This window comes from Fistularia commersonii, chromosome 6 (assembly GCF_037954325.1).
Source record: "Fistularia commersonii isolate RoL2024-O1a breed Wild chromosome 6, RoL_Fcom_v1.0, whole genome shotgun sequence".
NCBI classification, from domain to species: domain Eukaryota; kingdom Metazoa; phylum Chordata; class Actinopteri; order Syngnathiformes; family Fistulariidae; genus Fistularia; species Fistularia commersonii.
Window position 1 is genome coordinate 703,545 of NC_141289.1, and position 26,456 is coordinate 730,000.

At 48.8% G+C, this 26,456-nt stretch overlaps 2 protein-coding genes across 6 annotated transcripts in view; both read left to right on the forward strand.

The window, feature by feature from the left end:
* Positions 1-130: 130 nt before the first annotated feature.
* On the forward strand, positions 131-14,117 carry il1rl2 (interleukin 1 receptor-like 2). Of its 2 annotated transcripts, XM_086147632.1 has the most exons (12): positions 131-1,367; positions 4,754-4,844; positions 5,433-5,628; positions 6,357-6,519; positions 6,792-6,963; positions 7,031-7,096; positions 8,224-8,350; positions 8,486-8,625; positions 10,106-10,252; positions 10,356-10,523; positions 12,725-12,937; positions 13,382-14,117. In XM_086147632.1, exons 2-12 carry the CDS (start codon positions 4,769-4,771, stop codon positions 13,582-13,584), a joined length of 1,671 nt encoding a protein of 556 aa, XP_086003758.1. In that variant the 5' UTR covers positions 131-1,367; positions 4,754-4,768; the 3' UTR covers positions 13,585-14,117. The 2 variants fall into 2 exon arrangements, with proteins under 2 accessions (XP_086003758.1, XP_086003756.1); XM_086147630.1 differs by lacking the exon at positions 131-1,367 and having other exon boundaries at positions 4,655-4,844.
* A 3,802-nt stretch (positions 14,118-17,919) lies between these two features.
* The window catches only part of LOC147233103 (interleukin-1 receptor-like 1), an 8,546-nt gene continuing 9 nt past the window's right edge, over positions 17,920-26,456 (forward strand). The window contains exons 1-12 of one of the 4 annotated variants that reach the window (XM_086147426.1): positions 17,920-18,042; positions 19,497-19,557; positions 19,721-19,961; positions 20,375-20,564; positions 20,660-20,810; positions 21,319-21,384; positions 22,823-22,931; positions 23,229-23,374; positions 23,607-23,744; positions 23,928-24,086; positions 24,397-24,542; positions 25,297-26,456. The exon at positions 25,297-26,456 is cut by the window's right edge and continues 9 nt beyond it. In XM_086147426.1, the coding sequence (XP_086003552.1) occupies positions 19,500-19,557; positions 19,721-19,961; positions 20,375-20,564; positions 20,660-20,810; positions 21,319-21,384; positions 22,823-22,931; positions 23,229-23,374; positions 23,607-23,744; positions 23,928-24,086; positions 24,397-24,542; positions 25,297-25,539 (1,647 nt within the window). In that variant the 5' untranslated portion in view covers positions 17,920-18,042; positions 19,497-19,499 and the 3' untranslated portion in view covers positions 25,540-26,456. Of the gene's footprint in view, positions 18,043-19,407; positions 19,558-19,720; positions 19,962-20,106; positions 20,255-20,374; positions 20,565-20,659; positions 20,811-21,318; positions 21,385-22,822; positions 22,932-23,228; positions 23,375-23,606; positions 23,745-23,927; positions 24,087-24,396; positions 24,543-25,296 lie in introns of those variants that run through there. The other 3 variants (XM_086147425.1, XM_086147428.1, XM_086147427.1) reach the window with 3 other exon arrangements.

Here is a 26,456-nt window from a genome sequence, read left to right on the forward strand (position 1 = left end):
TATATCCCGGTAGAGCTGGTTGGTCAAACTGACCAGGGGAGCTCGCACAAGAGCTAACCTGCTGTTGGGGGCGGGTGGAGAACCAGGAGAACCAGGAGAACCCGGAGAACCTGGAGAACCTGGAGAACCTGGAGAACAGCTGAAACATTCTCTGGTGACGCCGTTTCAGACCTTCAGACTCTCAGACCTTCTTCCGTGGTTTCAGAAGGTGTTTCTAGGAGGTAAAAAGCAGCGTTACTGATTTACCGAGGCGCTGCTGTTAGATAACGGTGTCGGGAGGAGGCTCCGCCCCCGGCGCCGCTAACAGCTAACGGCTAACAGCTAACAGCTAACAGCTAACAGCGTGCGAAGATAAGAAGGGAAGCAGAGCCGGAGCTGTGGAGGGAAGAGGAAGGGTGGTGACCGACAGGTGACATCAACCATCTCCTGCCTGCTGCTGACACTCTGTGTGTGTGTGTGTGTGTGTGTGTGTGTGTGTGTCATTTCAGGAAATATCAATTCATGTCAGTGGGTTTTCCCATCATATACACACACACACACACACACACACACACACCACATCTTCAGTGATGACTCATTACACCTTTATATATGAATACACAGCAATGCACACACACACACACACACACACACACAGAGGCACAAATGCAACACACACACACACAATAAACAGAAACTGAGATACAGATGATGAATACACACATTCACTCACACACCACAGACACACAGACACACACACACACACACACATCTTCAGTGTTGACTTATTACTTCTTTATATATGAATATGCAATGATACACACACTTACACACTATCACACACAAACAAGGGAAGACAAAGACACACACACAGACAAAGGTCGTGCACACACACACACACACACACACACACACACACACACACACACACACACACTCATTCACCAGGGGACACAAAGACACACACACAAAGAGGAAGACGCACATACACACACACACGCAAAAACCAGGGGAAACAGACACACAAAGAGGAAGGCGCGTGCATGAGCACGCACACACACACACACACACACACACACACACACACACACACACACACGAGCGGGAATGTATCCTCGCCAGCGGTCATAACCTCACACACCCGTCATTTCCTGTCAGGGCTGGAGGGGTATAAGAGCGGAACACACACACACACACACACACACACACACACACACACACACGAGCGGGAATGTATCCTCGCCAGCGGTCATAACCTCACACACCCGTCACTTCCTGTCAGGGCTGGAGGGTTATAAGAGCGGAACACACACACACACACACTCACACACACACACACACATCATATCACTGCCGCTCACCAGGTAAGAGGCAGGAGGCTCTAACTAGTAGGTTACACCTTTTACTGTTAATTACTAGTTTATCATCTGATGGGTGTTAATTACTGGTTAAAACATCTTTGTTACCCGTTTATTACTGTTAAGGGTTAATTAGTGCATTCCACTGTTAAACTTCTAATTACTAGTGTATTACACTACTAGTTATTGCTAGTGTACTACTTGTTAAAAGGTATTAATTACTAGTGCATTAGACTACTAGTTATTGCTTGTATACTACTTGTTAAAATGTATTAACTAGTACATTACACCACTAGTTATTACTTGAATATTACACTACTAATTATTACTAGTGTACTGCTTGTAAAGAGGTGTTAGTCTATTACACTACTAATTATTACTAGTGTATCACTTGTTAAATTGTATTATTACTAATGTATTAAACTACTAGTTATTGCTAGTGTACTACTTGTTAAAAGGTAATAATTACTAGTGTATTAGACTACTTGTTATTACTAGTGTATTACTTGTTAAAAGGTATTAGTGCATTACACCACTAGTTATTACTAGTGTACTACTGTTAAAAGGTATTAATTTCTAGCCGTAACAATGTCAGAGTGTAAATGAGTAAATGTTGAATACTAGTATATTATGATTTACTTACACATGTATGGCTTGGTTAACAGATATTAGTTACCAGTGTGTTCCAATGCTAGTATTAATGATGAGTGTTAATTACCACTATGAAGTAGTAACTACTTGTGTTTTGTACAATTCAAAGCTGGTCATCAAGAGTGTTAATTACGAGTAAATTACACTGAGAATACATATGAAATACTAGTATTACTTTACTAGTGTATTCATTACTAGCGTGTTTCACAGTGAAAGAATGTTAATGACTAGCGTACTGGAGTGGTAATTACAGGTGCATTACACCATTACAAGTTGTATTTAGACTGTTAAGTACTAGAGTACTACAAATGTAAAGGTGGTGATACTAGTAAGTCACACTATTAAGTGTAACTTTGGTGTATTACTCTGTTAGAGGGGTAGTTACAGTGCAAAGTGATCATTACTTGTGCATTACATTGTTAACAGAGTTAATTACTTAACATGTGGTTAAAAACTAGTTTAGTACACTATTAAGTGTTAAGTATTAGTGTAGTACAGTGTAAAAGATGTTAAGTACTAGTGTACTACAGTGTAAAATGTGTTAAGTACTAGTATACTACAGTGTAAAAGATGTTAAGTACTAGTGTACTAGTGTAAAAGGTGTTAAGTACTAGTGTAGTACAGTGTAAAAGGTGTTAAGTACTAGTGTAGTACAGTATAAAAGGTGTTAAGTACTAGTGTAGTAGTGTGCAGTATTATGGCATACAAGTGACAGGCTGAACTGGAACTTGTTCTATGGGCCCTTCAAGCAGCTCCTGGGGAAACCACAGCCAGGGTTGTGCAAGTAAACGGCGTAAAACAATTACCGTCATGTGTTTCCATGACAACAGCGATGCGGCCCTCCAAAGGGCCGAAGGTCTGTTTGTTCCCCTCGTCGGCAGCGGAACCCTCCGGAGGCACCTGGGAACTGGCATGTGGTGACTTAAGAAAGAAAGAAGAAAAAAAAAGTGCCGCCGAACGGCTTGAAGGAACAGGAAACCTCAAGGACTGGTGACGGGCAGGCGGGCGGGCGGGCGGGGGAGGGGGGTATCTTCTAGAAACAAACCCTGAAAACATCTACGGAGGTTCTAAAGTCACCAAGGTCACGGCAAACCCTGGTCTGATCTTGTCACGACAACCAGACCTGGTTTCCTTAACCCACAGACGTCCCTGCTCTCAACTGAGTAGCTTCCTCAGCTCCACTAGAACGTGGACGGTATTTGGTGTGGACCTTCTGGGGTTGTGGTTCGGGTTCGGCCTGAGGTGAGACGGCTCGGTACGTTAATGAGTTCTTTCCCAGAAGCCGGGCTGCATGGGGTTGAAGTGTACTATTTGAAGAGTACTATAATGAACACCACTTCTACGACTTCTACCAGGTTTCCTTTGTCCAGTTTTGTCGGAGCTCCTCTACTGGTTGCCGATTGTGCTACGTCGCCTTAAAGGCTGAAAGACAAACATCAACGTGTGTCATTTTGCGGTCAGCAATAGGAAAAGACCGGAGCTACGACTGCGCCAATACTTTACAATTACCACCTCGCCCTTCGCCACGGAGATGAGTCTGCGACTGCGGTAGATCCCAAGGTGTAAGCCCAGCATTAGATGTATCGGTACACTTTAACCCCCACCGTTTTCAAACCCCACCACACCCTAAAGAAAAAGGTGGGTGCACCACAAAGGTACAAGATGGAGAATGTAGTGTCTGCTGTCCAGATGATCCCTCTATTGGTGGGACAAAAAATGAACGGCACAAATGGATGGCTTGAAACAGGAGAGCCCCCTCTTCCCTTCAAGTCTCCTAGATCCACCTGCACCAGAAGGACAAGGACCACTCTTACGGAGACAGCAATGTCTGCATTCTGATGAGAGGAGATGCACGATCTGAGACAGGAGTCAAAGTAGCCATCTTTGTCAAACCGGAGAGACTTTCTCTGAACATACAACAAATGCCGTGCTGAGACCCGACCCAAGACAGATCAAGGCAAACATACCAGATCCGCCAGGACCCTTCAACCCGCAAAGGTGACGACCAAACTGAGCATCAGCCCAAGTGGTTTAACAGGCTTCCTTTGTTTCTTGAAACCTACACACTCGTCTGATCTGATGCGATTCCAACTCGGGTGAGTCCCTGGAACTGGTACCGTTGTTCCTTCACAAGACGCCCACATCAACAGGTCACTCACTAACATAAGGGGCTGTCTGAGCTTGAACCTACACCCACCCAGCCAAGGTACACCCCAAAAACACTTCCCCACGGCCTAGAAGCGGAACATCCTCGAGAGAAGCAATCAAGTCAAGTTGCTGTGACAATATTTTGCAATAACATAAAATAAGGCTTTTTTGTTAAAAAGCGTCAAAGATGAAACAATCATCCTTTGGGTTTGGGGCGAGATCGATCAGATATTGGCGATTGATAGCAGGATCGATTGAAGGCTCGAAACGGATCAGGGCCCGGAGGAGGTGGTTCATCTTCAGAGCGCCCGCCTTATATTTCCTCTGGCTCTTCGCTGGTGCCGAAGGCTACCGTGACGGCCACCGCCAAGATACTGGGATTTCCCCGGGCACACCGAGAGGTACGCCGACGCAAACACGGAGACAAAGTGCAGAGGGTGGAACTTCCACTGACTCCCCCCAGCAGCATCATAATACTTGTGTAAACAAGTTTCAAGTTCCACTTCCTCGTTCGGGACCTTTCGAATCAAGATGAAGTCCATGAACGTGCCCAAAGCCTCGGCACGGGAGTGAGTATGTCCAGCGGACGCTAACGCCCCATCACTGTGACCCCCCAGGTCAACTCTGAAGACATGGCAGGAAGCGGGTGGACCCTCCGGACGACGGCACTACTGTTCCTGTTTAATGCCGCCGCCACCATGAACTCCAGTAAGTGCTGATTCACAGCTTAGTTTTGGGTAGAAGCGGGGTTTGAGGGGGGGCTGTCAGGGGTCAGGGGTCAAAGTGTGAGACCTCACCTCCTGCCAATCGACCCTTTAGATACTCCTATTCACACAGGAACCCTATTTTTTGATATAGATCATTATAATCTCCAAATTCTGTACTTTTGGGACAAATAATTTTTACTTTTAATTGAAGTGCTTCTCAGCTTTGGAGGTACTCCATCCGAATCGGGCGGCGCAGGTTCCTCTGTGTTTACATTTCGGTATGTTCACGCCCATGTGTACATACTGGAACGTGAAACGCTGTCAGGCAGGAAACGCTGGGCGGCGGCCGAAAGGAGGGGAATCCGCTACTTAAGTAACAGAGGTTTCAAAACAAGGGTACCACCCGCCGGGTCTCACCAGGGAAGGGGCAAGGACCTACAGACAGTTCAGAGATGAGATATTCTTGTCAGCACATGGAGCCTCCCGAGGGAGAACCCTCCTGCGGCGGGGGGTTACAAGTACCTCTTTCAATCGGACCCGACATCACACCTCCATCGGTCATCCATCCATCCCTTCATCTTCCCGCCAGGCAAGGTGGACACCTTCCACGTGAGCTCCGGCCATCTCTTTGTCCTGACGTGTCCGGTCGCAAGGACCCACAAAAATGTAAGCTGGAGCAGAGAGGGTGGTGCGCCGCTGCCCCCGGGGGTGGAAGCTCGGGGAGGCACTCTGCTGTTCCTGCCCCTGAAGGAAGAACACAACGGGAGCTACATCTGCCAGAGAAGGTACCACCACTGCCAGTGATTGGCACGTGACTTTCCCTCTGTGCGGTACTACGACATGTACTACTACTTGCTGGTGCAAGATAAGATAAACTTTATTGGTCCCCATAAGGGAAATTCCTTTGTCACAGCAGCGTAACAGTTATGTCAAAAAATAAAATTAACTATGAATATAAATATAAATAGAGACAGAATATAGCAAAGACATCCACGAATAAATAGACAGCAGCAACAACATCATGGACAACATAAAGGAACAGTAAGGTTGAAAAATACAGAAATAAATGACAGTAGAAATAGTGACAATAGCAATGACAAGAATAGAATAAATAAGAAAGACAGCAGAGTTAAGGTATGACATGTGGATGAGGAAAGGTACCGAGGTTGCGGAAGCAGCACAGATGCACCTCAGGCCGGTCGGAGTTGTGTTGTCGAATGTCCAATGGCCACGGGCACAAGGGAGCCTCTGTTGTTGACCACGATACCCAAGAAGAGTGCAAGGGCTACTATAGACTGGTAGAAGGTCTTGAAGAGCTACAGACATCAAACAACCTCAGTCTCCTCGGCGAGAACATGCTCTGACCCTTCCTTGTAGAGCATGAGTGTTGTGTGACCGGTCCAATTTATAGTTAATGTGGACCCCAAGGTACTTGTAGGGAGTCCACTATCTGTGTAGTACTTGTTCCAAGGACTAGCATGCGGTATCCCCAACTAGAACTGTGACCCTGCAGGGACTCGCCTTCGGGGATGGCGTTCCAGCTGCTGGTGTCCAGCGGAGGCTGTCCGTCGCCCGACGAGACCAAGACCATCGGCCGGGGGCTGAACGACAGGCTGCCCTGCAAGCAGACGGAGGTCTTCAAGCTCAACACGACGACAACCGTGACGTGGCTGAAGGTCAGGAGCCGGCGACGAGCGGCAGACACTCCGTTCCCCTTCGATCGAACTCCTTAGTTCACTTTGAGCGTCCGATCCGCGGGCGCACCTGAAGGGGACGCGTCCTCGCGTCTGTTTGAGTATCCAACTCAAAAGGTGAAGCACGGGATCGGGCTTACCTTCCCTTCCGCTCGGAACCGCGTTCGCATTAGCGAAGGCGTCGGGGGGCGTAAAGGCGCGTCACCGGACAGGGAGTTCTTTCCGGAACAAAAGCGGTGCGTCTCCGTCCGCAGGGCTGCCGGGCGCTGGAGCGCCAGGGCGCCGCCGTGACGGTGAACGCCAGAGGCCTCATGAGGTTCCACCGGGTCACGGACCGGGACGCCGGCACCTACACCTGCCTGGTGGAGGTGAGCCTGGGCGGCAGGAGCTTCACCTCCGCCCGCAGCATCCGCCTGCTGGTCGCCGGTGAGTTCCCGCCGCGGTTCCTCTCCAGAACCTTCCGGCACGTTCCTCAACAGCTCCTCTTCCACAGAGACGCCCCTGCTCACCTGGCCACTGGTCCTCGGACCACAACGGGAGGTGGTGACGGTGAAAGTGGGCAAGTGACACACACACACGCACGCACGCACGCACGCGCACACACACACACACACACACACACACACACACACACACACACACATATATATAGAAACTCATAGACACACATACAGGGATACAGAATCACATACAGGTGGACACCAACACACACACACACACACACACACACATACATACACTGCCATTGAAACACACACACACATATATATATATATAGAAACTAATAAATACACATATGGCAATACAGAAACACACACAGGTGGACACCAACACACACACACATGTATACACTGGCATTGAAACATGAAACACACACAGAGACACACACACACAGGGATTAAGAAACACACAAAGGTGGGCAAAAAGACACACACATTGACATAGAAACACATGCGGTAAAACACACTGAAGCTCTCACACACACACGCATGCACGCACTGAGACACGTACAGGGATATAGAAACACACACACACACACACACACACACACACGTACAGTCAGAAACACACAGGGACACTGAAACACAAAGACACAGGCGCTTGTGTGTGCACACATATATGTGGATAGACACACACTGACATATAGCACTGACACACACACACACACACACACAACAATATACATATAGTCAGACAGACGTGCACACATACAAACACACTCATACACACACACACACACACACTCACAACAACATACATAGTCGGACATGCCTGCACACACACAAATACACTAACATACACATACAGTCGGACACACAGACGTACACACACAAATGTACATACATAAAGTCTGACCGGCACACACACACACATACACACACACACACACACACACACACACCCCAATATACATACAGTCAGACGTGTGTGCGGACACACACCATAATACACATACAGTTGGACACGCACACACACACACACACACACACACACACACACACACACACACACACACACACACACACATTCCAAACTAAACATGACATCATTGGAGTTCCACACTCTTCCATCTGTCACCATGGCAACATGTCATGTTGTAGGGGATGCAGCCATTCATGTGTGTGTGTGTGTGTGTGTGTGTGTGTGTGTGTGTGTGTGTGTGTGTGTGTGTGTGTGTGTCTTCAGGTGAGAGCGCGGAGCTGAACTGCACCGCCTACGTCGGCGTCCACCAGTCCAACGAGACCAGCATCTTCTGGACGGTGAACGGGAGCTTCGTGGAGGACGAGGAGGGTCTGGCACCTTCTCAGGGCTTGTAGGTTCCTGGAGGAGGATCAGGAGGATCTGGAGGATCAGGAGGATCTGAAGGATCTGGAGGATCTGAAGGATCAGGAGGATCTGGAGGATCTGGAGGATCTGGAGGCTTATCTGACCCACGTTGTGCTTTCAGCTCTCGGGAAGGATACGACTTGTACGCCACGTCCAAACTGACCATCTCCAAAGTGCTGCCTCGGTTCCTGGACGTCCCCATCATCTGCTACGTGTGGAGCCCGGTGGGGAGGACCGACCGGCTGCTGATGCTGCGAGAAGGTGACTCCTCTTCTGGGTGACAAACCCCACGGGGAACAGATGTTTGGGAGCTCAGAGAAAAACCGCAGCTGCAGAACCAGAGCTGGCCGTGGCCTGGATTAGAACACCGTCACACAGATTAGCACCACTTTCATTTATGGTAGCAACTCTCTCTCTTAGCATCATCCACCTTTAGATAAACAATATTTCCCTGAAGATCAGAAAAAAAAAATCCCCAAGATTACCAACTTTTTCAACAGATGAGCAACACTTTCACTCAGGTTAGCAACACTTTCACACAGATTAGCAACAGTTTCACTCAGATTAGAAACATTTTCACACGGATTAGCAACAGTTTCATTGAGAATGGCAACACTTTCACTCAGATTAGCAACAGTTTCACACAGATTAGCGACACTTTCAAACAGATTAGCTACACTTTCATTTATGGTAGCAACTCTCTCTTAGCATCATCCACCTTTAGATAAACAATATTTCCCTGAAGATCAGAAAAAAAAAATCCCCAAGATTACCAACTTTTTCAACAGATGAGCAACACTTTCACTCAGGTTAGCAACACTTTCACACAGATTAGCAACAGTTTCACTCAGATTAGAAACATTTTCACACGGATTAGCAACAGTTTCATTGAGAATGGCAACACTTTCACTCAGATTAGCAACAGTTTCACACAGATTAGCGACACTTTCAAACAGATTAGCTACACTTTCATTTATGGTAGCAACTCTCTCTTAGCATCATCCACCTTTAGATAAACAATATTTCCCTGAAGATCAGAAAAAAAAAATCCCCAAGATTACCAACTTTTTCAACAGATGAGCAACACTTTCACTCTGGTTAGCAACACTTTCACCCAGATTAGCAACACTTTCACACAGATTAGCAACACTTTCACACAGATTAGCAACAGTTTCACTCAGATTAGAAACACTTTCACACGGATTAGCAACAGTTTCATTGAGAATAGCAACACTTTCACTCAGATTAGCAACAGTTTCACACAGATTTGCAACACTTTCACACAGATTAGCGACACTTTCAAACAGATTAGCTACACTTTCACACAGATTAGCGACACTTTCAAACAGATTAGCTACACTTTCACACAGATTAGCAACACTTTCATTTATGGTAGCAACTCTCTCTCTTAGCATCATCCACCTTTAGATAAACAATATTTCCCTGAAGATCAGAAAAAAAATCACCAAGATTACCATCTTTTTCAACAGATGAGCACCTCATCCATGTTGAATAGAACTTTTTCCCCGTAGATTAGCGACATTTTTCTCCAGATCAGCAAATTTTCACCTGGGTGAGCAACAACTTCACTGAGATTAGCAGTATTTACCTGTTGCTTAGCGACATCTTCACAAAGGTTAGCAACTAGTTTGGTTCAAGGAACCAGTGGGAACGAGCACCAACGGCTCTCTTGTGCTCTGGGTTCTGCCCCTGGACCCTCCTGGTCTTTCTGCACCTCCAGCCGAGGTCCCGTCCCTCTACGCCCACCTGCTCCTCTGCCTGGCCGCCTCGCTGGCCCTGCTGGCCGTGACCGCCACCTTCTTCTACTTCAGGGTGGACCTGGTCCTGGTGTCCCGGGAGGCCCGGCGACACCTGGCCAAACACCACGGTGAGCAGAGGAACCGGGTTAGCGAGGGGAATCATCTTCGATCCACAGCCGGTGTGGAAGTGACTATCAGATTCTTGAGCCGATCCTCTCCGACCCCCTCCAGCTCCGGAGAGTAAACCCTACGACGCCTACGTCAGCGCGCTGTACCCCGACCACCACCAGGGGGCGGCGGAGGTCGCCGGCTTCGTCCTGCGGTGGCTGCCTGAGCGGCTGGAGGGTCGGAGCGGCTACTCGCTGTTCATCAGAGGACGGGACGACTGTCCGGGAGAAGGTCAGTGGACCACAGGCTACATCCGGGTGGTGACATCAAGAGGTCCCGTCATTTTACCCCAGGGTGCAGAAACCTCATCGGTGCAAGCCTTCGTGTTTGAACCAGACGGGAGTCCAGATGAGCAGCAAAACAAAGACGCCAAGAGGCAAACGTCGGTCAGGGCCGCGGTTTGTTGACGTCCTCGCAGGAGAAGGTCTAGCTCAGGGGCGTCAAAGTCATTCAGGTCCTGGGACCACACAAGGCCTAATTGGATGTCAAAGGGGCCGGACCAGTAAAATCATACAAGACGCAAGGACGTCTTAAAAGTTCTGATTGTCTTATAGTAAATAAGTCAAACGCGTGACCGTAAACGACATGCTGATCATGTGACCCGCCATTAGATCGCAGTGTGTCCACAGGAATGCCATTTTCAACAAGTGGAACTGAGGAATACGAGTGATCCCTGAATGTCCAGGAAGAGAAAAGTTGATGCAGATGGAAGGCGGCTTCAGGAAAGATAAGAACATGTTTGTGCTTTGAGGAAAAAAAAAGCGGTATGTCTTCTGTATTATGAGGCAGTGTTGGTTTTCAAAGGGTCCAAACTTTGCTAAGTCTGAGTCCACCAGGGAGATGATCCGTTTCCCTTGAAGGGAAAGACTACGGCCACTGAGGTAGTCGTGGCTGCCGATAGGGGACGGTTTGAACCCAGTCAGGTGTGCCTTGTTTTCCACATGTTGGTCTTGGGGGTGGTCGGCATGGCGGCGGAGTTCTTCCGGTTTGGCTCTGTCAGTCCTGTGAGATGCCTGGCAGGAGACAACATGAGGTTCCCGGTGGTACGGCAGCCTCTGGTAGTACTCATCCTCTTTCCGGTCATGTCCACTGATTTAGGGAATTTTCCCTTGACGCCACTGCACAGGGTGGTGCTCCTGTACCCAACATTTGCTGGGTCACGTTGTCGTCGGTCTTGAGCAAGGTTGTGGATTTTTGCAAATTGAGCCGCGCTTAGTTTCATCATGAGGAGACGTATGAGCTCAGGCATGTTGGGGCTGAACTCCTGACAGAAGGTCAGTGGGTCGCCCGCGAACGCACCGCCGTTGTTTTCTGGGCAGCGTCTTTCGTGTCATCAGTTGACCAGGGTCTTTTCTGCACCCGTCCGAACCATCTTTAGTTTACACTTCTGAGGTTGCTTCATTTGTCTACCGTCTAATTGCACATTTTCCCAGATTCCGCATGCCTTTCAATGCATTCCAAGTCTTCGACCTTCATCGTTTTCTTTTGTTCTCATTTCCTTTTCTTTGTCTTCGCGTTTCGTTTCCAACCGTGCCAATTGTGATGGGCTAAAAGACCCCTAAATGTAGAACTACAGCCTGGTGATCACCTCGAAGTTACCTTCTTATCACCCTGTGATCAACAATTAAGAATTCTTCACCGTCGCTGCAGTGATTTTGTTGGATGGTTGTGAAGTCGATGGTTTTCTCTCCTTGGGTCGTCCCTCTCGTCTCAAAATGGCTATGCGAGGTCGGAGGAAGATCGTTGATGATCCTGGCGGCTCCAGCCATCAGACTTCTGACACCAAATTTTCTTTCCTTGTTGAGGCTTCTCTAAAGAAGTCGGCGTACGACAAAGAACGGTCAGGTTGGTCTCAGAATATCTATCTTGAGGCCCCAAAAAGGTACAAGTCTCAGAGTGCAGAGTGCAAAGAGCACAAAGAGGAGGCCCCATCTTGGAGGTTGAAGTCAGGAGATGTCAGGTCCCGGTGGTGCAGGACAGGAAGCTCACTCCATATATGGGCTTGTTTACATGGAGCGGCGGACGCGTCGTTCTGAATACATGCTACCGTTTTGACTTCTCGCCCCCCCGTGTGAGTTTCACACTCAGCACTTTGATAAGCGTAGTTTCACAAAGAAAATTTTTCCCGTTAAGTAATTCCCCACTCTTTCCTTTCCTTGTTGTCGCTTTGAAGCTGCGTAGCTTAGCATCAGTCCCCTTGTTCCCCTTGGACTGGAAATGGCACCCAAAAGAAACACAATGTAGCATTACTAGCGTATATACCGTACGGTACCGAGCCAAAGTTAGCGCTAGCGGTTCATGGCGCAGATGCAACGTGTCACTTCCGTTTTCTTCTTGTTTGTTGGATACCAACGAGCTGAACGCCCCCAAGCTGGGAACCACATTTACGCAGTGATGTTTAACCTCCGAACCCCATCCCTGCCGTGTCGCAGCCCAGCATGACGTCATCGCCGCCACCCTGAAGAAATGCCGGAGGCTGATCATCGTCCTGCCGGCCGAGGGGGAGATGCTCGGCGGCGCCAGGACGGCGGAGGAGGCGGGGCCTTTACGCGAGGATCGTGAGCTGCAGTGCTTCGAGCAGAGGCTCGGCCTCCACAACGCCCTGACGACGCACGACGACCTCAGAGTGATTCTGGTAGAACTAGGTAGGAACCAATCACGTAAGGATAGGGGGGTAAACATAAAGCAGCTACTTGGTTAGCTAGTAGGCTAACTGGGAAATGAGATGACTCCCTGTGTCGGCGTCTATCCAACCGGGTTACGACGCAGATCTGATGATGCTACATCTGCTGACCTTGAAAGCCCGTGTTGATCTGGTCCAAAATTTCAAGGCGCCTTTTATGGCAATTTGATGACTTGTGGTTTCAAAGCGTCTAGATAGCAAACACTAGCTTCCACTGCCTAGCATTCGATTGTCCACTGCCGTGCAAGACACTAACCATACCGTGGGGAGCAAGTGGAGGTTCAGTGTCTTGCTTGAGGACGAATTCACCATGTAGACATGATTGGAGGGATGCCCGCTGGACTCCGCAGCTCGTGACATGTTTGTAAACTGTTGCTAACACACTGGCGGTCCGTGTTCCCCGCAGACGGCCCGGTGGACTACAGCTGCCTACCGGAGTCCCTGCGCTTCATCAAGAGGAAACAGGGCGCCCTCCAGTGGAGGACGGCCTCCAACCAGATGTTCCCACTTGCAAAGAAGTTCCTGAACGGTCGCTTCTGGAAGAACCTTCTGTACCACATGCCCTCGGTGCCGGCGGGGAGAAATTCGGACGCAGAACCCTTTTGCTGAACCGTTTGTTCATCCCGATTTCTAATCTGTCCTGAAGGTCAGAGAGTACGTCAGGGTGATGTGCTGTGGTGATGTCACCCGGAATATTCCTCTAGTACTGAACTCAACCCTCTTGTTCTTTGGGAAACAAAAACGTTGAACAGGAAGTGAGCGAGAACAGCGGACAGCCGGACGACTGCTCAGAAACCTCACCCCGGTGCTTGTTTGGGGTTTCCGGTACATCATCAAACCTACATCTGAGTCAGGCTGTTGCCCCACACAGCTTCAGACGAACAGGCGGAGCACATAGGTTCATCTCAGGGAAAAGGGCAGCAGATGTGGTCCTCCTGTCTGTTTGTATTTTCTCTGGGGACAAACAACTGAATTCCATAGAAAGACTACCTCCAGAAATTCCTGATGTTACTCATGTTTTTGGAAGGGATCCAGAGCCAGGGTGTTTTGCCAGCAGGGTGGGAGAACCTTGCATCGCCGTCTGCTGAAGGTACTGAACTGGGAGGAATCAAGTAAGAATTAAAAAACTGGGCTTGCAGCGTGAAGGTACTGGTTCAGTGCGTCAATTATGAGCCTCCGAGGAGGTCCACTAACGGGCTACTCCTTGCTAGCGCGCTCGCTGTCGATGTTTCAAATCAAACGTATGTTTAATCCACCGAGCAACATCTTCACGAGGTTTGGCCGCATCTTCAGAACGCTGAACAACATTTCACCAAAGTGGGCGGCCTTTTCACTAAAAGAAGCAGGTTTTCAATTCGTTAGCAGCGTCTTCACTAGATTAGCAACATTATCATCCAGATGAGCAATATTTTCATGTCGATCCACAACATTTTTCACTCAGGTTAGCAACGTTTTCACTTCTCACAAAGTTTAACATCTTCACCAAGAGCAGCAACATCTTGACATGGATTAGCAACATTTCCACCACGGTAAAGAACATCCACACTAGATTAGCAACAAGGAAACCAGTATTTTCATGAGATTAGCAACATTTTCACAAGATTAGCAACCTTATAACACGGCTTAGCGATACTTTGATATAGTTGAGCAATGTTTTCACAAAGATTAGCAACATTTTCCCATGAATGAGCTACAATTTCCCTTGGATTTTGCAGCGTAGCATCAGACACCTGCTGAGTTGAGGTCGTCTCTGCAGGTTGTCGCTCTTTCCCTTCCCTCTGATTGTCCCAGGGATCACAAAATGAGCCAATCACAGTCAAGTTTTGTCAGGAGGTGCTGGCCTTACTAGGGTCCGGGTGTCCGAGGGTTTAAAACACCAAGGTAAGCAACATCTTAGCTAGATCTGCGACGCTGTCGGTTGAATTAGCACCATTCTCGCTAGCTTAGCAACTTGATGGTGTCCGGTCCACTGCGGGGGCAGGAACGGCAGCAGAGCCGTGCACGTTGCCTTTCACCTGGAGGCATCATTTGCTTCTGCTGCCACTAGAAGGTGCTAACGTCTCTCTCAGCCAAGCGCCGTAAGGTATTTAGGTGTTTGGGTCTTTCGCCTCGCAGCAGGAAGCTTCCGGGGTCTCAAAAGAATTCCTGGCATACTGAACCCCAAAGGCAAAGAAAATATCAAAGAGAGCAGCTACAAGGAGCTTTTTTTTTTTAAAGAAAAAAAGAAAGAAATATAGATCAACTTGTAAAAAAAGAATAACTTTATCATCAAAACAGTGCTTGCTGGTTCACTGAAGTGAATTTCACAAAGCGGGACGGTTGTTGCCAATATTTGGCACCTTTTCGCTGGAAAAACTCTTATTAGCTTATCAGCGTAAAAGGGGAGTAACGTCTTTAGGCGAGGCCTTCATTTATGAGGCTTCAAGGTGTCCACTGCCAACATTCTAGACCCTAAACACAGCCGTCTTTCCTGGTTTCCCACCGAAGTCACAGCAGAAGCAAAGTGCTACGTAGACTAGGTCATATTTCCTCGTCTCCGCTTTCTGCCGACTTCCGTTCGGCTCATTATCTCCGTCTTTCGACGCCCTTCTTATCATCTCCGTTAAATATTTCTCTTGAGGGTTTGTTCACTGCACTTCATATCTCCTGCTCTGTGCAAAAAACAAAGCTACACCATGGAGCTAATGCTACACCCTTAGCATGTTCCCCGGAGTCACAGGCGCCCCACTGGCATCCCAACCGCAGCAATGCTGTCCAGAAAACAGTCGCTCCCTCGTGATTCATTTTGTTCTTATGAATGGAAACACCGCCCATCGCTATGGCAACAGATTCTCTGCCCACCCTCGAGCTAATCTTCTGGTCTTATTCACAGCATGAGTGGACATCCTCCGGTTCCCTGGAAAAGGGACGTCATCCCGGCCTCCACAGCCCAGCGTCCATTTCAGCGACGTTAAAAGTAGCTGTGACCGACGGGTGCGACGCCTTGCTAACTCCCGTGCTTGAGCGCAGAGTTCGGCTCAGGGAGACGGACAATCCGGAACATTCTGAACAAGTCTGCTTGGTAAAACGCTGATGAGTAAACAAGGACACGCACCTTGAAAATCAATGGGTTCTGCTAGCGGGGATCATGTATGACCCAAACAAAGTAAGTCCCAGGGCCACTTCCTGGTAACCACTGGTTGGACAAATACCTTGGACATTGCATTTCTGTGTCCACCTCAGCATCTGGCTGGGCTGCAGAGCTGCTCCCCGTTGAGGAGATGCTATTATTTACGCCGCCACTAAACGGTGTTGACGAGTCTGCATGCGTGACGAGAGCACATCAAGAGTCACGCGATCAGATGTACTCGATGTCAAAGTCATCTATCTAAGACCAAACAGAACCCCAGAAGAAAAACATTTTCATTTCGGCTTCATTTGTAAAGCCGCCGTCCGCGGAAGTGTCACTAAGTGATAAAAGATGAGGACGCTCTGCTGCGCTGATGACACAGCTTGCGCAAACATTTCCTGTTCCAAGAAAGGTCGATCATTTAATCTCACATCAGGCGGCATCCTGTGACTCTGCTGGTGTCGTGTTCAAAATCCCCACGCACAGATAGTTACTTGCAGAGTGTCATTATGACATTTGCAGCTTCTACCTTCAGTCTCTTTCTGTGGTCGCAGATGTTCAAGCTGGTTCTGCTGGGAGCACATGCGTCCTGGAGACTCGTCTGAAATCCTTCGGTTTTGTCCGGCGCCCAAAAAACCATCAGCATCCTGCACGGTTGCTTAGCTTGCAACGGCTCTTTCCATGGCTTTGGGAGAAAGGATAGATTTAGTCCACCTTACTTTATGAATAATATTCAGCCCCTGTCCCACCCCGAGGGTTGACCCTCCATTAGTGCGTCACCGCAACACGACACGGCGGTTTGGGGAAACAGAGGCTCAAGGACGCAAGGTAGGAAGGGGCGGGTGGGAGATTAGTCCTGAGGTCCTCACACTGGAACCCTCACGAGCACAGGTGGGGCAAGAATAAGAGCGGCGAAGGGGCGTTTCTGGTTTTAACTGCATATCAAAGTGCTGTGAAGTCGCTTCCCTGCGGTGACCCCTGAAGGAAGAAGCCGAAAGAAGAAGACGGTACAAGTGTTGAAAATATTCCAAACACCTTTGAACTTCTGGTTGCAGGATCTAACTGGCACTGGTGTCATTCACACTTTGCTGCCTCCAAAGCCTCTCCTGAGATGACCAGGAGACACTGTTCAGAAGGACGGCAGTTTAAGGTCCGGACCTCCAGCTGGGGTTGGGAGGTTGAATGAATGAATGAAGGGGAAATTCATGTTACAGCAGAAAACCGCAGTCTTCCGGCGCCTTCTTAAGACAAGAAAGGAAAGAGGGGAAGAAGCCAGTACCGAACCAGGCTCCTGGAAGGGGCCACAGTGTGGGGTCATGAAATCATCTCCACTCGGTTCCAACCGATTCCGCCTGGGAGGTGATGACGAAACACGGTCGTTGCCGCGGAGTTGACCTCGACCTTTTCTGTCATTTTCCGTTCGCCTGAAGTCGAGCCAATCGTCCGAATCGGGTGGGTACTTTCAATCGAGCCGTTGGCGTACGATAGCGCTCGCCTCTCGTTTCGAGTCTGAGGGTTGACTCGCCGCTCACTCCCGCAATTTTGCGATAAAGGGAACTGATTTATCGCGGACAAGATGCGAAGAGAGGCTCGCAGAGACAGCGCAAGACAAAGAGCAGCAAGCAGGGCAGATAAGGGCAGGGAGGGAACAAGAGGAAAAAAAAAAGAAGCATCCCGCCTTCCGCGAGAGCCGGAGAAGATGAGATTAACTTCCGGATTCAGCCGGAGTCATCGCCCCTTTTCCCCAGAACCTGTTGGCCCGAAGGCACGTCTTGGCTTTGCGCTGGGCTGCTCAACCTGCTGCACCGGGAACCTCCAGGCCACTTCTTCTTCAGAGGGGGAGGAGTTGCTCTGACTAGGGGGTGGGGGTACGTGATGGCACCCACAGATGGCAGATATTAGAGGCCGCAGGAGGAGGAGGACGACCCAGACTGCAGCCGAGGAGCTCTGCTCTCAAGGTAGGACCTGTCATATTATTCTTTAAAAGATACCGATACTGTTCCACGGAACCATGTTCGAGTACTTTGGGGTAAATAGTTTTATGAGGCAGTGAACATTCCTTTGGTATGTCTGATCAGGCTCACAAAGGCTGTGAGAACAAAGAAGATGTAAACATCCTTTTTAAAAGCCCTCCTGGCATCCACGCATCAGACTCTGATGTCTTGTTTCCTTCTTTGCTTCTTCTGAGCTTTTGTGAGCCCTCAGCTCTTTCAGTGCAAAACACACAGATGGACTTCAGGTAGATCTGGCCAGGTTCAAACCAGGACATGATACCTAAGGGACTGGATCCGCCCTGAGACCAGGGGATAATACCGACGTGAGCTGCCCTTTTCCTGGGGGCAGTCGGACAGTGCCGGGACCGCAGAGGCTACAACTGGCTCCTGGGAGCCGATCCCATTAGGGGAAAACAAAAAGTTGAAAATGTCAGGGAGGAAAACTGAGAAGATAATTAAAGAGAGGCTTGGTGACGTCTTGCCAGCGGAATAGTGTTGCTCCAAAGTCCTGTGGGCTGTTGACCATTTTGGGTTTTTTTTCCCGCCGCACCCATTCCAGAACCTCCTTTTCATATTTGTCTTTTCGCTCGCCAGCGAAAAAAAAACCCGTGGCCAAGCCTCGTGCGAACGGTGATCAGATAATATGACACCCCGCTCGATACTCCGACGACTTCAGTGACACGTGAGATCATCGGACATCGGAAAGGACGCTCCACCCGCGGCCCCTGGAGGGCACTATAGCGTAGCGTTCGGTGACAGACGGCACACATGTGACGTCAGGACGAGGCAGGGATGAGGCACGGGGGAGGAAGTGGATCGTGGCCGTGCACGGCCGCCTTCAAAAGAAAACAGGAAGTCAGAGGGGTAAAAGTCTCTTTGGTGAGGAGGCAAGACTACAAGTACTTGTCCTGGTACTTCTGAGAGTACAAGAATATATTACAAGACTGATGCATCGAAGTAACACGGACAACCAGTGATAGTCAACAATGACGAGTCAACAAGGACCGGCAGCCGTCCGACGATACAACCGAAGCCGAACAGGGTGCCGTCTCCTTACGGACTGGACCCCGAACCAGGCTACAGGAAGGAGACAAGCAGGGAAAGAACATGTACACATTTCATCAGCTAGTTGATCATTCCTTCTTACGTACATTAGCATGTCCTTCACATACGCTTATCAACTCTATACGTGAGAACAGCTGCTGACACGACAAGTTGCCCGGAAACGATGAGGCCTCTCGCATGTCGCACGGTTGTGAACATGACAAGGAAATCACGACTTTTCCCCAAAGAAGTCAGAAAAACACCCAGCTGGGAAAGTGACACGGGTCTTGATGTCTTCAACGAGTCTTATTTTGCTCCCTCTTTCGCCGGGAGCAAAGCATACCGCTCTTTTCATGCCTTTTGTGTTTTGGCAGCAAATGGATCTTCTGCGGCGACTCCTGTTCCTGGGGGCGATGGCTGCTCTGGAGCACTCAGGTGAAGCACCAGATGAATGTGTGTGTGTGTGTGTGTGTGTGCGCACAGCTAGCATGAAACAGAACTTACTTAATAATCCAAAACCAAACAGCTGCCTCTTCTTGTGCAAATGCCTTCACAGTAGGAGCCTCTTTAAGTCCCTTCTTCTCTTCTCCACCTTCAGCTTCATCGGAACATGAGTGTGAGAAATTTGAGAAAGACACTATTTACTGCCTCGAGGGCGAAGGCCTGTACTACCTGAACTTCGCCCTGCGCAGCTATGACTACTCCAATGACAGCTTCACCTGGTACAAAATGAACAAGAGTTTCGTCTCCTCTGATGAGCGGAGTAGGGTTCACTTCCACGACGCCACCCTCTTCCTCTTGAACGTCTCAGCCGAAGACGCCGGAATCTACCTGACTTGGTAGGAAGACGGTTGGAGACTTTCGATGTTGAGAAGGATTCTTAGCTAATATTCTGCTAGATAACCAGATGTTCTTTAGACAAAGAAGTAGATTTATTTGGAACCTAGGGTTATTCCTGCAGATAAAATCAAAGATGAAGTGAATCTTAGGATGACTCGTCGGGACCAGATGTATGACTGAGAGAGTGAATAGTTGTATGCCCTTATATGTGACCCTGTGATGGATCCAGAGTGAGCCCTTGCTCTTGCCCAATGACAGCTGGGATAGGCCACACCTCTTCATTGACATTGTGGTGCGTTGCATCTTGTTTCTGTCCTTTTTATGACTTCATTGTCCAAAGGGTCCAGGGAAGTAAACTTGGTACCAGGGTCATTGTCCCGCTGCCATGTTTTTTCCCTTTGCTGTCTTTCAGGCACAACCTCAGTTCCGGAAAATGTAACGAATACGAGCTGCAGGTGAACGTCCTCGAAGCAAACCAGCGGGCGGACGCCCAAGTTTTATACGGCGAAATCGACAACCCCGGCAAGAACAAGGAGGTTAAGTGTCCCTGGTCTGTAGCCCTCATCTGTGAAAAGCCAGGCGGGAACCTCACCTGGTACAAGGTAAGCGGATTGTCACACTTTGATACGCTGCCGAGTTTCCATACAGACGCATTTGTTTTCAATGTCGTTCGTCTTCTTGCCTCCCACGGCTGTAGAACTTCACCCTCATCCCGGGAGAGCACAAAAAGAATCTGTGGCTGAGAAATACCTCCGAGCAGGCCGAGGCCATCTACACCTGTATTTGTACCTGGACACACAACCGGAGTTCGTACAACGTCTCCGGGTCCCGGTGGCTCAGGGTCAAGGGTGAGCATGTGACCCATGTCAACATCGTCATGTACCAACCAGGTTCTGCGCCTTCACAGTCCAAAACCAGGCGGTACATTCAGTGAAGTGTGACGGTTAGAATGACAGGGTGGATGGTTGGATGCCTCTATATGCCTCTCCAACGGATTGCAGGGATTGGCTCCGGCTAGTAGGTCACTAACCTCCTTTTTCCAAGCAAAGTATTTTCCACGGAAGTTTGCTGGTCCTGCAGGAGAAGGAACCTCTCTGACTTGGAGCTGCTTCAACTGTCAAACACCAGGGCGGAGAAAGTCAGATCCAGTCAGTCAGATGTGACACTGCAACCAAACTGGAATATTTAGCAGTAAAGCCATGAAGGAGGCTAACAGGGGAGCACTGGCTTTAGAAAAATAATAACTTATTTCAACAGTGCTTCTATTGAAATGGGTCATTTAAGCCCCAGTCTAAAGCAAACTACAGGGCCCAGAACAATCGTCGTGTTGACCGTTGTGTTTTGTTTGTCCCACAGAAACGAGTTTCAGCACCCCTCTGCAGATCCTGTCCCCGGTCAGAAAGGAGCAGCTAGTTGACAAAGGTACCGCGCACACTTCAACCGCAAGCAACTCCTAAAGGTCTCTGAATACTTCGCAAGAAGCTTCTTGCGCCCAGGTCACAGGCAGCGAAGGACCGCTGTAGGCTCTGGTGTGCAAAAACATCTGCGATGGGTTCCTTCAGCTCCACGCTCAGAAACAAACCACCAAAGAAGAGGAAAACAACACCGGCAACATGGAGAGCCAAGCTTACCAGTGCCCACGATAGTTTTTAAGAACAGTGCAGGACACAAGAAGTATCTGGTCATGGTCATGGCTTTGAGTTCCACATCACATAGTCTATGAAACCATGAAATGACTCCCCCTCAGACTAGAAGCAACATTTTTCTAGGAACTGAGTTCATAGCTCCTGGTTCCTATGGGATCAGACTGCATGAAACAGTGGCCTAGTTCCTGAAAAGGTGCTTTGGACAGAAAAGGGTCCTCCAGTGCAAAGCAGCTGATGTGTCACATCTAGCAAGGCGTTTGGAAACACAAAGAGGTGCCAGAATGTTGTGCACGGAGGGGCGGGAACTGTCACAAAAGATGGCAATACCTTAGAGACAAACTGGCAAAGTCCAAATGTGCGTATAGATGAAGAAGAGCAATGGGAAGTTAGCAGTTCAGCAGCTAAACCCTCAAATTAAACACAGTGAAAGGACCGACAGCACGATTGTATCGATCTTTGCCACTGCCACCGTGCCGTCCCTGCACTGTTGTTGTTTCTGTCGCAAGGCCTTGAGGACTTCCCCAGAGTTCTGCTATGTATAGCACTGCCATAAACAACTTTGTTCTTGTCCTCCAGAGCCAGAACAAAGTTCCCGTTACTCAGGCGCGATATGGAGGCCTTAACTTGCTGGCTCAAGCCTGGTTCAAAATTCAGTGGGATAGATGGAAAAGTCGGTTTCCGCAGATCTGTTGTGGTACAAGTACAAAGCAAGAACATAAGTTGGTGCTCAGAGTTATTTTCTTAAGTCTTTGACATCTAAGCTTGTTAGATACTTGTGCATCAGCTCAACAAGGACATGAAGGGAAACAGGAGTGCGGATCAGAGAAGGAGCTGGACATAACAGAGGCAAGACATGTAGGAGGAGCTGGACACATTAGAGAGGAGACATCTAAAAGAAGTGAATGACATTTGAGAGGATACATGTCAGAGGAGATGGACACACCAGAGAGGAGACATCTATGAGGAGATGGAGACAGATAGGACACATGTTGAAGAAGCAGGAGATAGGAAGGAGTGGTTTGGAGAGGGGACTCACAGAGAGGTGGAGGTATTTGAGTTTTTGGAGGAGACCTGGGAGTGCATCTTCTTTAGAACAGGAGGTTCAGGAGGTTCCCCTCAGGTTCCAGAGACGTTATCACTGACACTGGGTCTACCCCCAGTACCCCCAGCACTGTATTGAAACACTTTAACCCCCATTTCTTTCTTTCCGGCAGGTTCTCCGATCAAGCTGAATTGCTCAGTCCACTGTGGGACAAATGTCTTGGACAGCTGTTGGGCCGAATGGGAAGTAGACCCCAAAGAATACCATCAAGATCTCAAAGTGTGAGTCTGGTAAAATCCAGAACTTTTTTTTTTAGACTGTTGCGGTTGTATTTTTAAACCCCTTTATGTGCAGTACGACCTCAGAAGTATAGAAGACACCACACAGAGCTAACTTTCTGTGCGAGGTCTTCATGTTCTCCCCATATCTGCGTGGGCTTCCTCTGGGAACCTTGTGCCCAGAAACCCCATTCTAAGTCAATCGGGCAGAGGTGACCCGGAAATCATGGGCCCGCCCTGTCACCTCAAACTTCCAAGAAAAAGAAAGTCTTAGATTTTAACTTTCGCTCTGTCTTTTAGAGAGGAAAGGACAGATTATGGGACGGTCGCCACCGCAACCCTGACCATTGACTACGTGTCGGACAAAGACCTCAAGACCGAGTTCAAGTGCGTCATCACAGACATGTACTCGACCGAATCCAAAACTTTGCATCTGAAGCAAAGAGGTACGAACCAGAGCTCGGTGTTCTGAGACCAAGGGCTGAAATGACCCAAGCCCTCTGAAGAGTGCAGAAGCATACGTGTCACACGTGTTCCTCCCGGTCTACTGTTGATTGACCTGAGTGGGAACAAGCGTGAAGAGACTGAAATTCCCTCATTATATCAGATATCGACCATCTTAAATAGTTCTTGGAACTGGACTGTAATTCAATTTGAACCTTCTGCTTCATTCTCCAGAGACAATCATCCCCTCTGTCATCTTGTGCACGCATATGTTCCTCTTCTTTGTGCTCATGGCCATATTGGTCAAGTGCTTTGCCATCAACTTGGTCCTCATCTTCAGACGCTTCCAACCATGTGGAAGGCAAAAGAAAGGTAAACACCCATCGACTCTCCTCTCCAGCTGCAGGTGGTTCACTGCCAGAGCCAAAAATCCATTGATAGACAAATGAAAGAGCAAAAAGGTCTGCTGCTCATTACTTGTCCTGACGGGTAACTGGATCGAAACATGATGACGGAGTGAAGGGCACATTGCCCGATGTCAAATGTGTTTGTCAGATGGGAAAGTGTACGACGCCTACGTGGTTTACCAGGGCGGCAAGGTGCAGACCGAGGACTTGCTCTACCGCTTCGTCTTCACCATCCTACCGTCCGTCCTCGAGGACAAGTGTGGATACCGACTCTTCATCCAGGGAAGGGACGACATACCGGGGGAAGGTCAGTGTGATGACTCATGCTAGTTTAAGTTCTAGGAATCGAAGGAGCCCTCTGAGAACAAAGTGACTCATCCGGTGACTAATAACCATCTCCTGGATTAGATACAAGCCTAATTATATATGACTGCGCGAGAGGGGAACGGCACAATTCAAGACCACATTCCGTACCTTCTGGTGACCGACACAGCGGGTCCTTGAGTGAACAGAGAATTCTCTCCTTTCAAAATAAAACAAATTAATTACAAGTGGGTTCTAAAAGTGGGATGAAAAGAAATGGCCTGATGATGAAGGTCAGTCTCTGCCCCCTCCAGACCACCTGGAGATGGTAGAAGACCGCATGAAGAAGAGCAGGAGGCTGATGGTGATCCTCACCCCCGGATTAGGAACAGCATCAGAAACAGCGGACAAACACCTGGTGTCACCCCCGGACGCCTCGGTGGGAGGGTTTGACTGGCAGGTAGGTGCATCACGCTTCCCGCGAGGCAGAAGGTATGCTTTATCACCAAACCCAATAAGCTCACACTGCATACCAAACCAGCTGTCAGCAAGGCAAAGCTGTGGTTTTTCAAATGAACTGAAGTCTGATGAGTTTTTCCAGTGACTCAGAACACAACGCTGAAGAAGCTTACTGCTCTAGCATACCATCTGTAGCTAAAACTACAAAAGACCAACTATCTGATGTGGGAAAGGAGGTGGGTTACCAGGGGCATAGGACGCAACGTAGCCATTAACCTCTTGTGAGACGCTCGGTGCTCAGTGCCAGCCGGAGTTCTTGAACTGCCACCGACTCTTCGGACCAGGATCCGGCAGCTGTATGCGGCCGGCAGGTTTGGACTACGGTTAAAATCTGGCCGGGAGAAAGAAACAAAAAAAAGAGACCGACTCGGGGGAACAAATGGTGTTTACAATAAGTCGCAGAGCGCAACCTTCTTCCCCAGAGCCAAAGGAGCTCTTTTGTTGATGTACCCGTCCTTCACCTTCCTGCTTATTTACACAGATCCAAAGCGTGTTTATGATTTGGCACTGCTAGTTTTTGTCTTGGGAGCGGCTTGGTGGGAAAAAAAAAACCCAAAAGATTTTCGCACTCGGGAACTTTTGTAACGACTAAAACTGTACACAAAAGAAGCAGTTTGGACTCAGGCCTTCCGACCAGAATCGCAGAAAACAATTCATGTACCTCCTGAATAGTAAGAACTTGGCTGGTATTTCAGGTAGGGCTCCACCAAGCGCTGGTCCAGAGGGAGATGAGAGTGATTCTGATCCAGCTGGGAGATATGGGTCCGCAAGGGTACAAGAACCTTCCCCCGGGCTTACAGCACCTGGTCGCCAACAGCGCCCCCCTCAAGTGGCCCGACGGTACCAAGGGCGCCGCCGCGTCAAACTCGGGCTTCTGGAAGCGAGTGCGGTACCTGATGCCGTCCCACCCCGCCTCCGGGTCCAAGCACCCGACTTGAATCTGGAGGCTTTGACCTGTTTCTCTGCACCAATTTTAACCCCCGGAACCAAAGGATTCTGGCTAAAGGCCTTGGGTTGCCTTGGAGACGGGCAACATCTGTCGACAACCTGAGAGACTGGTTTTGAGTTTCCCTTTAACTTTCTGTTTACTTCATTTTGGTTGCTGGCTGAAAAGATGATTACCTCGCTGCTAAATATTTGAGTTCTGAAATACATACGTTCGACTTTCTTTTATCATTGCATCACTTCTAGTAAGGTAACTTCCTGTTCAGCAATTTTCCTGTTTAAATATCTGCCCTCTCCTGCCCGGATTCTGGGTCAATCTGTCGTAGTCGTCAGGCAAATGTCCACTGAGCGATGCCTCACCACCACTTTGTCAATGAGGAACGCCCTCCACTGACATTTAAGTATATCTTGGGGTTTGGCCAGCATTCCGAACACCCCTCGTAAGAACACAACAATATCTGGGAACTAAATCAGCTTTCTTAGAAAGCTAATCTCAACAAGTCCCGTCAAATAAGAACAAGATCCAAGTTACAGCAGAATCCCTCCAGCTAAGATCACACTGGAACAACAAAAGAACTCCAATTGTGCAACCTTCACGGGATGTTCAAGCACTGCAGGGCTCAGTTGCAGGAGGCGTCCCTTTGCCGAGCAGAAGCTTCGCAAGCTCTTCTGCTATGGTTGTAGAGCATCTACCGTGCATCGGGAGCCTGCCTGCTGTATCCCTGGACAACCTGGAGGGGTCAGCAAGTGTAGAGACCAGTCCAGCTCGCTCCAGTACCTCTCTCGGTACTACCAGGATTGTGGTGAACACACCTTGTTCTGTTTGCCACAAGTGATTTTCCAGCGAACTGACGTCAGATGAATGCATGACGAAACAAAAACGGACAAATTAATCTTCAAATAAAAATTC

What these genes read in the sequence shown, in the direction of transcription:
- il1rl2 (XM_086147632.1), top strand. Translation starts at nt 4,769, where the DNA reads ATGGCAGGAAGCGGGTGGACCCTCCGGACGACGGCACTACTGTTCCTG. An exon ending in CTGGCACCTTCTCAGGGCTT is followed by an intron (nt 8,351 to 8,485) that starts GTAGGTTCCTGG and finishes TTGTGCTTTCAG; the next exon opens with CTCTCGGGAAGGATACGACT. An exon ending in GCTGCTGATGCTGCGAGAAG is followed by an intron (nt 8,626 to 10,105) that starts GTGACTCCTCTT and finishes CTGCACCTCCAG; the next exon opens with CCGAGGTCCCGTCCCTCTAC.